The sequence below is a fragment of the Ornithodoros turicata genome, chromosome 5, assembly GCF_037126465.1.
Source record: "Ornithodoros turicata isolate Travis chromosome 5, ASM3712646v1, whole genome shotgun sequence".
Classification (NCBI taxonomy): Eukaryota; Metazoa; Arthropoda; class Arachnida; order Ixodida; family Argasidae; genus Ornithodoros; species Ornithodoros turicata.
This window is the reverse complement of record NC_088205.1, coordinates 55,724,966-55,738,984: the sequence shown is the minus strand read 5'-3', so window position 1 is coordinate 55,738,984 and position 14,019 is coordinate 55,724,966. Positions and strand designations below refer to the sequence as shown.

The following is a 14,019-nucleotide window of genomic DNA, read 5'->3' as shown; positions in this document are numbered from 1 at the left end:
CCTTATGCGGTACGACGTTTTCTCGGGCCAATCCCCGCGTGAGGTTACTTCCACCCGCGTCATCAGTCGGCCTTATCAGTACGACGTTAACTCTCGCCTATCCCTACCTGAGGTTACTTCCACCCGTGTCATTAGTCGGCCTTATGCAGTACGATGTTGACTCTCACCTATCCTACGTGAGGTTACTTCCACCCGCGTCATTACTCGGCCTTATGCAGTATGACGTTAACTCTAGCCGTCCCTGCGTCAGGGTCCTCCACCCGCGTCATTAGTCGGCCTTATGCAGTACGATGTTAACTCAAGCCAATCCCCGCGTGAGGTCACTTCCACCCGCGTCATCAGTCGGCCTTATGCAGTACGATGTTAACTCTAACCTATCCTACGTGAGGATACTTCCACTCGCGTCATTAGTCGGCCTTATGCAGTACGACTTCCAGCGGCACTCATTAGTCGGTCTGATGTAGTACAACGCTAACTGTAGCATATCCTGATGGGGCTACTTCCACTAGCGCTCATTAGTCGGCCTTGTGCAGTACAACACTAACTCTAGCCTTCCCCTATCTTGTGCTATTTCCCCCTACACGCATCAGTTGGTCGTATACGGTACTAAGATAATCCTGGCCTACTTCTCCTCCGGCTACTTGCGTGCGGGCGCATTTTTCGGCTTGATGCAATACCAGACTAACTCTAACCTGCCTCTATACCTCAGGCTATTTCCGCCACACACTTATATTCTAGCTTCAGATCTCGATATTTTGTACCTCTACACGTCATCATGATCATTAGTAACTCTGGAGACACGTATTTGCGTGGATTTTGGACATAGAAATACATTTTTCTTTGCGTTGCGTATGTGGTGTCACAGGCGTGTTACACTGTAAAAAAACTACCATAAACTTTTAAATACCGTAAACTTTTAACTAACTAAAATTTACGTATGTTTTAATGGCAGCTATGTTGCCGGACTTTTCCCGCTAAAATTTCGGCCACTTCAGGAGAAGTACTGCCGTTAAATTTACGGTAATTTTGATGTAACCGGAAGCTGGTTTTCCCCGTTAAAATTACGGTATCTTACAAAAATGCAGCCGTAAAATTCACAGGGATTTTTTCCCCGTAATTTTCACGGCCACCTGAGAGAGTCTGCTTTTGGTTGAAGTGTGGAGTGCATTGATTCCCACAAATGTGGAAACAGCACTGTAGGGTGTGTAATTGTGTGTCTTCTTTTAATGGAATTGCATGTCATGGAGTAACGTGTGACACCAGCCACAGAGTACAGGATCGAGCATTTATTGTACATACAGAGAAAGCTAGGGTGGAAAAATCTGTGAAGTCTGTTGAATCTGCAGCAATCAAAACAACATCTTAGAGTTGCAAAGTACATTAAGTGTATCTAGTTACCAAGTAAAACGTTCCCTTACACTTCTGCTGTTTTTGAAACAATCCCCAGAACTTCTTTGTAGGTTGTGGCTCTGTTCTTCAGCTTGCTGCCTCTGCAGGGCTGATACAGTCGCCGACCGATTTTTCTGGCTCCAAAAATTCTGACTTTCCCATATTTAGGACAAAATTTGTGGCTTTATCAGATGCCTTATTGAGCCAATGTATTTTGACGTCCGAAAACTCTGACCGTTTTTCGCAGTTACAGTTCAATTTTTCGTACATATTCGACTCGTTTTTTTTCCGTGTTTTTTCCCCCCATCGCCGTTGCTGATGGCGCGCGCGGGGGCGGAGTTTACGTGTGCACACCATTGATGAGGTTATGTACACGCGCCACAACCACCCATAAACAAGCTATTGTTGGAGACAAGAAGTGAAACCACGAAGTGATGTCCACGCCTTCAAGTGATTCTGAGGGTGTCTCGATCGACTTGGGATACTGACAAATGCGATGATGACGCGAGCATGTCGGCGGCACAGACACGTCCGCTGAGACCACGGCTGATTCTTCAACAGTGACGGCAGTACCGTCAACACCGTCTTCGGCGTCGACGATGTCAGATCCTAAGGAAAGCGTTCGAGAGGCATGTACTCGACTGTGACTTTGCAGCAAAAAGTGAAAGCCGTACGGATGGTTGAAAGTGGAAGAAAACAAGCTGACGTCGCGAGAGAACTTATGTGCGAGAAGAGTGTTATCATGTTCATCGATAACTGCACAGTACACAACCTCCCGGCGATACGTTTAGATTTCTTGCCTCCGAATACAACAAGTGTCCTGCAGCCCATGGACCAAGGAATCATAAAGCATCTCAAAGTTCTCTACCGGTCCCGCCTGCTCTCGCGTGTTGTGCTGTGCTACGAAAACAAAACTAACTATAACATTGCGCTTCTCGCCGTGCTTCATATTTTTGCCCACTCGTGGGAAGCAGTGAAAGGGAGCACTATAGCAAACAGTTTTCGTCACGCCGGATTTTGCAAGGACACTACGCAAGTACGGAGTACGAGCACCGTTGGTATCACCATCGGTAACGACGACAGATCGGCGGACGCCCGGGCATTGGTAGCGGACCTCCGAAGCTCAGGTATGACAATACCTGCAAGTGTAAAGTTTGAAATGTACGCCGAAGTGGATGAATGTGCAGAATTTTTTGCCGAAATGACTGATGGGGAAATCGTTTCACAAGTCCTCGAACTGCCAGCGGAAGGCTCCGACGACGACGACGCGAGTGCTATTGCTGCTCCTTCTACAACAGCAATACTTGCGGCTGTCGATACGCTCGGAAATGTCTACTGTGACAACATGACATTAGCTGAAATACATCGCGACGCCATTTCTCAAAGCATTTAAGCAAAGTTGATGCGCATTGATAGCTTTTTTTTGTGTGCCTCTATACTCGAGAAAATACATGCCAAGCAATTCAACAGGTAGTTCCAATTACAAGATATGTGTTAAATGAAAGAATCAGCAACGCCGTCGTTGAAGCAAGCATATTTTTACTTTTGATGACTAGTGCCACGGGTGATGTATGCAGGAATGAGATGGTTAGTTTATAGCAAATCACTACACGAATCTCACCATGTACCAGAGAATTGCACACCTGTGTTTTTTCCATAAGATATGTACCACATAAATTCGCTGCACCCTAACGTCCTTCATACTGCCACATGCACGTCCCGCACCTGTACTACTCGTCACCGAAAAAAAAGGGAGAGAAAGCGCATAATTTCAATGTTCAATCTAATACTGATTTCTTTGTTCCGCGCACAAATCATGAGTGGAACCACCTCGAGGGAGGAGGAGGGGAGGAGGAGGAGTGTCGTTGGGAGGAACCCGAGAGGTCTGCCTGCCTGATTAGGCGGCATGTTTCTCGGGAAGGGAAAGGTGGTGGAGAGGAGGAGAGGAAAGGGTGAAGTGGAAGACCGAGCGGAATCCGCTCGGGGGGAGGATAGCTGCGTCCATGGGCCGACTTCAGGGGAACTGTGCCGGCATACGCCTATTACACATCTGAGGGAAACCCAGGAAAAACCCCAGACGGCACAGCCGGCCCGCGGATTCGAACCGCGGACCTCCCAGTCTCCAAGCGCACGCGTTACCGCTGCGCCACCGGAGCTGGTCCACCGGAGCTGGTTGGAACCACCTCGAGGAGGAGGGAGGAGGAGTGTCGTTGGGAGGAACCCGAGAGGTCTGCCTGCCTGATTAGGCGGCATGTTTCTCGGGAAGGGAAAGGTGGTGGAGAGGAGGAGAGGAAAGGGTGAAGTGGAAGAACGAGCGGAATCCGCTCGCGGGGAGGATAGCTGCGTCCATGGGCCGACTTCAGGGGAACTGTGCCGGCATACGCCTATTACACATCTGAGGGAAACTCAGGAAAAACCCCAGACGGCACAGCCGGCAAGCGGATTCGAACCGCGGACCTCCCAGTCTCCAAGCGCACGCGTTACCGCTGCGCCACCCCATTTGCCTCGCATGCATTTTACCCACTAATCATTCTAAAACAGCATACTGCAATTACGCCGCACCAGTATAACATTTTATGACCAAAGTGGACTTTATTTACTACTCAGATTTTAGACTGTAGTCATAACTAAGCAACAACTTTGTAATGCTTCTTGCATTCTGGATGAATAAATAATATGGAGACCAGAGCACAGCATCACGCTGCACCAGCCTTACAGAGGGTACCTACTTTCTTACTGCTAGGGAGAAACAGAAGCTCTCAATATATTAAGATAGGCAGCTACATGTACTAGCCAGCTACCAGTAGCTTTACTCAACGACTTTGGTTCCGACAAAAAATAAGGAGTGGGACACCGAGCATTATCCGCCATGCTATGCACTTATTGCCGCAAATTCTAAGTGGGTAAAAAGGCCCGATTTCAATCACAAAGGAATGCTTATGTTCAAGGGTGGCCAAGCAGCATGCCAAACCAACAAAATACCCTAATTTCGTGTGAAGTTACAAGGGACACCACCTCCTCAAGTCCTACCTTTCTAGACCCCAGCAAACCATTAATATCCCTAGGACATCCCTACAAGATCGCGAACGTCCTGAATATCTCGACATCCATAGGATATTTATGGGATATCGCATAATTTTATTGCGTTTTGGGCTTACTCCAGTAAACAACAGACGTCCCTGGTATGTTGGAAGGATATCGCGCTCTGGATGTTTGAATGTCCCATGACAGGCAGCCTGCAGATCCTAGGGATACCTATGGGAGATCCAAGAAAGATTTGTTTGTCCTTATAGAGATGGTAACCTGAAGTAAAAACACAGTAGTTAATAGGAAGGGACGTCAGGAATGTTGTCGGGTATACTTTGAGTTGATGCAGATACACAGGAATTGCGAAGATACATCCTCGTCACCGTTACAAATGGTTTACGCCACGCTACCCTTAACGAACGTGTGTGTAACGATTTGTATTTCAGTATACGCTCCATCCAACTCACAAATAGAGGCCACTGCGGGTTATTCCAAGTGGCCCAAGTGAGGTGGGCAGGGTTCGGCACTTATGCTGGCAGGTCCCACGGTGTTGCTGTACTGTGATGAATCTTGTTAGGCTAAGGTAATGTGTTTGTTCCCAAACGGGAACAATGGTATCAAATGCGTTAAAACACACAATAAATATTATTTGCTGGTACACAGTTGCAGATGCACTCTACAAACACTAAATATCTCATGCACAAGATTTTTAAATGCAAAATTTCATAATCTCCCGTATATATCCAAATATCCGCGACAGATGTCGCAGGGACTTTCAGTGGATCTACAAACATGGCAGAAATGCTAGTCGCTGGGATATCGCATTGATGTGTAAACGGATCTGTGGCAAACTCCAATGGATATCCAAACGTCCCGGGCGAGATATCTTAGGGACATTTGCTGGATGTATCTGGTTTGCTGGGACATAGGTGAGACATTTAAGTTATGATCACTAAAGCATGTGTTACAGTCACTAAAGAACGGCGGTACATACGGGTAGAGAAAATAAGCCTGAATAATATCAGTTTTAAGTTGAAATGTGCTGCTGCAGAGTGAAGGAGTGAAACGATAACGTGATACAAGACTGATTGATGATAAAAATTGAAATGCTCACTCAGTGTCACGAGAAACCATGCAAAAGAGATGCCCACTCCTGGGTCTTCTTTCAGCAAGTGATCCAGGGCCAAGCGTATCTTGGATGCCTTTTTACGCGACTTGGCCAGGAAGGATGGTGTGCCCAGAAGTGACCATCTCTGCCGGAACCGATTGGAAACAAACAAATTAGGCAGGGGTCAAGAACACGTAAAACATGTTCAACAATCCCGACATCGTACAAGTAACACCACATCGACAAGTACATACGCATATGAAGCACATGGTATGTCCTATACGCATGGTCTTAGATCTTTTCACCTAGAATACAAAATTTACAGCAAAACAGCTCTTGAAGCACTGAAGTGGGACCAAGAAGTAAATCTAACACATCAACAAGATACGTAATATACCTTCAGGCTACAGCAGTGGGCATATGCGCACGGATCAGTTTCTTCTAGCCGGCAGCTGCTTCAAGTAACGGCACCTGGAAATAATACACCGGATCATTTTCCTTATCGCGTGCAATAATGCGAAAGTACGCGTCTTCTGGGAGTACAGTACGTTTATTTACTCCGCCAGCGGGGTTCGAACTTCTAATCTGCTCCGTGAGGCGCATCCGTTGTGCCCAGTAAGGAAGACGTGATCGTGCAATAATTAACCGTGCGCTGCGGATACACCTTTCGGCAATGCGGAATATGATCACAGCGCAATGTGAGGTGAGTGTTGAGAAACAATAACACTTTATACATACCTGAAACCCACTGCATTTGGACACATGCAACTAGCATAGACTTCCCCGTCGCCATTTGCAAACGCCGTCTGTCAATTTGAAAATTACGTTAGCGATGACGACGTGTGCGCCCTTCGCCATCGTTGGCTCTGCAAATGCCGCCGACGCGGCTACACTGCTGCCAGCAACATTGATCGCTGCAGCCCTGTTCTGTTTCTTTTTGTCACGTATTTTTCTGTCCGTTTATGTAATCTCTGTGTATATTTGAAATCCGTCATCCTGTTCCCAGCGTAACCAGCCTTTGTAGTGAAGGAGCTGGCAGTGTAGGCTGGGCTCCAGTGTCGTTGCGTTTCTGTCGCTAGTAAACGCTGCACAAGTGTACTTTGTCATATTAAATATCCTGAACAGTAAACGCTCCCGTCTGTTCGTGAGTGTTTTTCGTGTGCTTTTTTTCTTCAGAGCACACGGTACGCTAAACAATGATGTCCACTGTTTGTACGACATGCCCAGGTGTGTACACACAGCAGCAGATATGAAAGTTATTGAAGTATGGAGTTGGCCTCTAATGAAGTACAATGCATAGCAACACTGTGTCACCATATGCATGTATACATGTACAGCAATCAACCGTTTATTAAAATTCGCTGTTCCCAGCAAGCGTAGCACAATGTCAGATACTGGAAGGCAATGTGAAAGTACGGCACACTACCGTAAAATCTACAGCCCATTTCATCACGATTACGGACACACTACCGCCTTATTTACGGTGATAACCGTCATAACTACGGCATGTTTCATTGGTGCCGCATTAATTACACTACTTGGACCGTATTTCCAGTTACCGTAGCATACGTGTTCCTTTTACGGCAAAAAATGAATTTTGACCGTAAATTTTACGGCAATTTTTTACAGTGTACCGGCGAGGCCGCGTCACAAAATTGGTGGTCATTAGAAACGCTTATAATTTCTAAGATTTTCAGATATCGCAGTGAGTAAGGTGTGTAAGATTATATAACAGATAACGTTTCGTATGATAATGCACGCGTCGCCAGCAATGGTGCGAGGAGGGGTTATGCTGCGCAATGGTGGCAAATATTCTTTGCAAGATTAGTAGTGATTATAACAGCAGCCTTTTGGCCTCTTTGAGTATGCCGTCCGTATGCCATTCGGCCTCTCAAAACGCCGCATACACTTTCCAACGTTTCATTGACGAAGTGCTGCGCGGTCTTGACTTCGCCTTTGATTACCTGGACGATATCCTAGTCGCAAGCCCATCCCCAGAAGTACATCGCATACATCTTCGCCAACTCTTTGAGCGACTTCAGGACTACGGCGTCTCCACGCCGCGAAGTGTGAGTGCCATGTATCTTCGATTACCTTCTTGGGCCACATCATCACACCGCAGGGAATCAAGTCCCTGCCTTCCAAAGTGCAAGTCATCCAGGACTACCCCACACCTACCTTTCGCCGCGGAGTGCTGTCATTCCTCGGTCTGGTGAACTTTTATCGACGATTTGTTCCCCACTCTGCTGCGCTGCTCCAACCTCTTTACGACATTCTCGGCAATCACACTTCAAGAGAAGCCCTCGCATCCAGTCTCACTTGGACACAGAGAGCACAGGACGCGTTTCACGAGGTCAAAAGGACACAAGCAAATGCTGTCCTATACTTCACCACCCAGGCCCTAACGCTGAAATGGCCTTGCTCGTTGACGCCTCCACCGCCCCGGCAAACCATTAATATCCCTAGGACATCCCTACAAGGTCGCGCACGTCCTGAATATCTCGACATCCATAGGATATCTATGGGATATCGCACAATTTTATTGCGTTTTGGGCTTACTCCAGTAAACAGATGTCCCTGGTATGTTGAAAGGATATCGCCCACTGGATGTTTGAATGTTCCATGACAGGCAGCCTGCAGATCCAATGGGATCTGCATCCAGAGGGATATCTATGGGAGATCCAGGAAATATTTGTTTGTCCTTATAGAGACGGTATCCTGAATTAAAAACACAGTAGTTGATAGGAAGGGATGTCAGAAATGTTGGGTATACTGTGGGTTGATGCAGAAACACAGGAATTGCGAAGATACATCCTCGTCACCGTTACAAATGGTTTACGCCACGCTACCCCTAACGAACGTGTGTGTAACGATTTGTATTTCAGTATATGTTCCATCCACTTCGCAAATAGAGGTTACTGCGGGTTTCCCCAAGTGGTCCAAGTGTGGCGGGCAGGGTTCGGCACATATGCTGGCAGGTCCCACGGTGTTGCTGTACCGTGATGAATCCTGTTAGGCTAAGGTAATGTTTCTGTTCCCAAATGGGAAACAATAGTATCAAATGGGTTAAAACACACAATAAATATTATTTGCTGGTACACAGTTGCAGTGGTCTCTACGCACTCTACAAACACTAAAGATCTGATGCACAAAATTTCTGAAAGCAAAATATGTACGATATTCGTAACCTCCCGTATATATCCAAATATCCGTGACAGACGTCGCAGGGACTTTCAGTGGATCTACAAACATGGCAGAAATGCTAGTCGCTGGGATATCGCATGGATGTAAAACGGATCTGTGGCAAACTCCAATGGATATCCAAACATCACGGGTGAGATATCTTACGGACATTTGCTGGATGTATCTGGTTCGCTGGGGCCGCCGTTGGTGCAGCAGAGACAAGATGGCGAGTGGAAACCCCTCGGTTTTTTTAAGCGTCTATCACCAACTGGGGCCAGGTAGTCCAGGAGTGGGCAGTAATACTATTTTTTCGTATTATAATACTAATACATAATACTCCACAAAAAAGTGTATTACAATACAAATACTTTTTGAAAATGTGTATTATAATACATAATACTAATACTGTATTATAATACATTATGGTAATAATATGGTAAAGGAATACATAAATTTTTGAAAAGCCCAAGGCATACACAACATTTATTTCACAATTTACAGTGCCCGTTGCATGAAACAAGAGAAGTATTACTGATTATTTGGCTGTAACCACATTTTCTCAAAAATTCAATCTTTGAGTCAGCGATGGATCCAGGGGAGCGGTTGGCCTATTGGCGCCCCCAAAAAAACTCTCTTTATGCATTGAATTTCCATACCCCCCCCAGGCGCCCGTGCAAAGAACCTGCCCCCCCCCAAACCGAAGGTCTGGATCCGCCCCTGCTTCAAGTGCAACATCATGTGGCATATTGAATATGCCAGCATCCTTCAGGGGGGCGAAAATTCCCCGCGTACCAGAAGTAGAAGCCGGCCCTGGTGTGTACATTAACCTTGGATACAGAGCTAGGAACACTTCAGATTGTTCCTTTCTTTCCCAGGAATTTTATGTCCTGAGAGAGTACAGTGACTAATCCCGAGAGGTGTTCAAAGAGTGGATGACATAAAAAAAAGTGTAGTGAGCTGACCCGCCTGACCGCCCTATATCACCCTGCTGCAGGGCATACGAGGTGAACGAACACGTCAAAATCCAAGAAGTATTACTGGAGTATTATAACACTTGTAATACACGTTTTTGCGTATTATAATACTTAATGCAGATACTTTTGTGAAACCTGTAATATAATACGTAATACTAGTACAAAATGTATTACAGTAATACTATTATAATACAAAGTATTGTAATACATGCCCAGCCCTGCGCAGGTACAGCCCGTTCGGACGCGAGCTGTGTACCTTCTTGCTGTGTACCTGTCTGCGAAGCACTACCGCCATTTCTTGGAAGGCTGCACGTTTGTTCTCTTCCCACACCATAAGCCGCTCACATTTGCGCTACGAGCAGCGTCATGCAATCACTCCCCCAGGGAAACGCGTCACATGTCGTATATTCTGGAATTTACTGCAGACGTACGTCACATTTCGGGAGAACAGAACGCCGTCGCGGACGCTCTTTCCCGGATAGGCGTCAACGCCTTGCACACGACGCCTAATGTCGATTTGGACGCCATGGGCATAGCACAACAGGAAGATCTTGAACTTGCTGACCTTCTAGGATCAACTTCTACTTCAACATCCGTCCAGCAAGTTTCCCTTCCCGACTCGTCTAAGAAGCTCCGGTGTACACGTCAACAGAAATCCCTCGACTGTTCGTGCCCCAGGACTTCCGACGGCAAATTTTCAACGCCATCACTCCTTGGCCCACACCGGTAATCGTAGCACGCAACGATTCCTGGCAGCATCCTACATATGGCCCCGCATGAACACCGACGTTCGCTCGTGGGTACGAGCTCTCCTTCAGTGCCAACGGTCAAAGGTGCATCGCCATACTATCAGCAAAGTTCCTCGCACCCGATGTCCGCTTCGCCCAAGTCCGCATTGATCTTGTAGGTCCGCTGCCACCAATTAAAGGATACCGTTATCTCCTTTCTGGCATTGACCGCTACAGCCGTTGGCCAGAAGACATACCGATACCGGACATTACCGCTGAAACTGCGGCGAACGCCGTTCTCGCCACAGGGGTATCCCGTAACCATGCACTGACAGGGGACGTCAGTTCGAGTCCGCCCTTTTCCGTACATGTGCAATCTACTGGGCACTCGCCACATTCGGACCACCGCCTACCACACAGCCGCTAATGGGATCGTAGAACGTCTGAATCGACAGCTTAAAGTTGCTCTACGGGCTACAGACAACAGTACGTCTTGGATCGAGCGCCTTCCCCTCGTCCTGCTTGGCTCCTGTGCAGCTATCAAGGACGACCTCTGCAGTGCGGCAGAACTTGTGTACGGCTGCTCAATCCGCCTACCTGGAGACTTTTTCGCGTACCCTCCACCACCTGTGCCGGACCTCGCATCCTACATCGATCGTCTCCGCTTACTGTTTAAGACCTCAAGCCCACACCGTCCCGCACAGCCTCTAGAACAAGCAGTGGCGTCACTAGGGTATGCGTCACCCGTTGCGGGAGCTCCGCCCCCCCCCCCGCGCAATAATGTGTCCCTTTGCATCCGAGGCGATACACGATAAATAACAGTATCATATCATACGCAGAAAAAAATCACATGCTCGGCGAGGGCTTCTTAAGTTGTTTTTAGCGTCACCTCGCTACTGAAAAAGAGAGGAGGAGGCAGTACTGGTGCAGCACGTTACCCTTTTCTGTCGCATCACCCGCTGCGGAACGCACCCCCCGCATCCCCCTAGTGACGCCACTGAGTACAAGTCTTTATCAGCCCCGACCTCCTCCTAGCCTCCCACGACTTCATCCGCCACGACGCCGTACGCTCATCGTTGCAACCACCCTACGACGGGCCATACAAAGTCCTTGACTGCGCGGATAAGTTCTTTCGCTTGGATCTTCCCCGCGGGCCTCATACGGTGTCCATCGACAGACTTAAGCCAGCCTACTTCGACACCACCTCCGATGGGATATCGCGACCAGCTATCCACAACCTCCCGGTCGCCGCCCAAGCCCTGCATCGTCCTCAGCCTGCCGCACCTCAACCTCAACGGAGCGTCCACTGGGCCCCGCCCACATCTATCTCTTCACCCCAGAACATTGGTGACCGTTGTTTCTGCGAGGCGGAAGTCCTTGTGGCGACGTACAGATGCCGGTCATCGTGAGAACGTCAGCATCGCGTCGTCATCGTCAGCATCGATACGCGGCTTATCGCAGTTATCGTGAGCGAAACCATGTGTTGCGCCGTGCGGTGGGCGTGTACCGAGTTGTGGTGGATCGCTGTATTTGAAAGTTGTTGCCAGTAAAGGTTCACGTCTCAAACAGAGATGTTCCAGTCAGCCTCACTCCTACCTACATTCCCCTTGTGGCGATGTACCTTCCATGCCCCTGCCCCCACCCACATCACAGAGTTCATCGGTCAGGTTTATCGACACATTAAATCCATTAGGTGACGTTGCTGTTAGATATGTGCAATGTGCATTAGCTGTTTGGGGCATTAGGTTTTTGTTTTTGTGTTGTTCGGCACTTCTTCTGCGTGCCGTCGCGACTCGCGTGGCGTGCTGTGTTGTTCATTCTTTTCTCTGCGTCATTAAAGGCTTCTGTGGCAACGTTGACACACGTCTCGACTACTTGTCTCACGTATTGCTACGCTTGTGGTTACTGCTTAACAGGTTATGTGCCGAGCAGGCCTCGACGACTAGCACTGGGACGCTTGGTGGATAAGAAGATAAGCAATACGGAAAGAACGAATGGCGCTACGAGACGAGCTCAAGATTGCAAAGATGACGTCGAAAAATTACCTTGCCTGGTCCATCAGAGCTAAAGTTGCACTTGTGCAAAAAGCTTGCTGGGAAGCCTTCTACCCTGGATACCCAGGAGTTGAGATGACGGACGAGGAGAGGAGGGTCAATAATAAGGCACTCACCTTTCTTTTTTGGTGGTAGATCACAGCTACCTAGATGACATTGGAGCCTGTCTCCTGGCGCACGAAGCATGGGATACCCTGCGCGAAATGCACACGAAGTATGCATTGTTGTATATTTTGCAGTTGCTTCGTGATTTCGTGAGCGTCAAGACGAAGAGGGAAGAGCCCATGAAACAGTATTTGAGCGGGCTCATGCACCTGAACAGGAAACTTTCCAATGGATGATACGGGCTCACGGACAAGGAAGTGGCACTAGTAATGCTAATGGGTTTACCTGACAGTTACGAAGCCCTCATCCTAAAACTCGAACAAGATGAAGCCGCTCTTACCACAAAGGAGGTGAAAGCGCGGCTCCTTGTCGAAGAGAAAAAAAAACGACGTAACGAGGACCAGACCCTGTTGGACGGAGAGGAACAAGCTCTTCTGACCAAAGCCAGGCCTGAGGTGAAACGTGGTGAGGCGAAGTACGACACGAGGAGGGATCGCTCCGCTGGCAAGAGGAATTGCACCCGTGGATCATACGCCGTACCGAGACGACGTGTGCTGTGTTTCACATGTGGGAAGTACGGACGCATTGCCAAGGACTGCGAAGGTGATTCTGAAGACCAACGCAGCGACTCTTTGGAGAAGAGGTACATGTCACACGCTAGGAAAGTGACACATAAAGCTCTGTGTGCGAAGGACGGTAGCGCAACAGCTAGACACGTGTGGTATTTGGATAGCGGTGGAACAGACCGCATGACGTCGGATAGAAGTCAGATGCGGAACTTTTATTCAGCCCCATCAGCTGTAGAGATGGCTAACAAAGAAGTCGCGAAGATACACGGGAAAGGTCACGTTGAATTCCAGCTCGCGTAGAAGAACGGCGGGATGACACTTGTTTTGAAGGACGTATTGTACGTACCAGAATTAGATAGACAGGAATTCTCCTGTCTGTCGAAAGATTTGAAGAGCTATAGGGCTCCGAGTCGTTTTTGGTGGTGGGAGAGCAGAAGTGCGAGGCAAGAGCGGAGCCTTAAGTTTGTCAGCTACTCGAGCTGGGCGGCTGTAAACGGTGGAAGAGTTGCGTTCATCGTTGAAACTATCGAAGGCCTTGGACGCATCCTTTGTCCACCGCCGTCTATAGGACAGCCTTCACATTGGGGTCTGTAGGGTAAGATGAGGCAAGATGAGACACGGGGCAAGACGTGGCATTTTTTGCTCGACGCCATCTGCCTCAGAGACGCATTGCTCCATGTGCTTGAAACTTTACTCATAGGTGGCTCTGCATGTCTGCTTTGTTGCACGTGAGAATTGTGCGGATTGGTGTATGGGTTGCAGAGAAAAAAAAATCGGTTACTTCTGCCTGGAATGTAAAGACCTGCCAAAAAGGCGCGATTTTCTGTATTCCTTCTTTTTTTTTTTTTTTGTCATCTGTGCAGGACCGTTTCGCAGGCTTAT

General features: G+C 48.1%; 2 protein-coding genes and 1 long non-coding RNA gene across 3 annotated transcripts; 2 read left to right on the top strand and 1 right to left on the bottom strand.

Annotated features, from left to right (window-relative positions):
- Window positions 1-2,020: 2,020 nt before the first annotated feature.
- On the top strand, window positions 2,021-2,782 carry LOC135395873 (jerky protein homolog-like). The gene has a single exon (XM_064626961.1). The coding sequence runs from the start codon at window positions 2,021-2,023 to the stop codon at window positions 2,780-2,782; it is 762 nt and encodes a 253-aa protein (XP_064483031.1).
- Window positions 2,783-5,620: 2,838 nt separating this feature from the next.
- On the bottom strand, window positions 5,621-5,951 carry LOC135396057 (uncharacterized). The gene is made up of 3 exons (XR_010423275.1): window positions 5,922-5,951; window positions 5,779-5,829; window positions 5,621-5,669 (listed from the first exon to the last, which is right to left on the bottom strand). It is a non-coding gene; the product is annotated as an uncharacterized LOC135396057 (long non-coding RNA).
- Window positions 5,952-10,777: 4,826 nt separating this feature from the next.
- Window positions 10,778-11,818, top strand: LOC135395872 (uncharacterized). Its single transcript, XM_064626960.1, has 2 exons — window positions 10,778-11,142; window positions 11,428-11,818. Exons 1-2 carry the CDS (start codon window positions 10,778-10,780, stop codon window positions 11,816-11,818), a joined length of 756 nt encoding a protein of 251 aa, XP_064483030.1.
- Window positions 11,819-14,019: the final 2,201 nt, after the last annotated feature.

What these genes read in the sequence shown, in the direction of transcription:
- LOC135395872 (XM_064626960.1), top strand. Translation starts at nt 10,778, where the DNA reads ATGTGCAATCTACTGGGCACTCGCCACATTCGGACCACCGCCTACCAC. An exon ending in CAAGCAGTGGCGTCACTAGG is followed by an intron (nt 11,143 to 11,427) that starts GTATGCGTCACC and finishes AGTCTTTATCAG; the next exon opens with CCCCGACCTCCTCCTAGCCT.
- LOC135395873 (XM_064626961.1), top strand. Translation starts at nt 2,021, where the DNA reads ATGTACTCGACTGTGACTTTGCAGCAAAAAGTGAAAGCCGTACGGATG.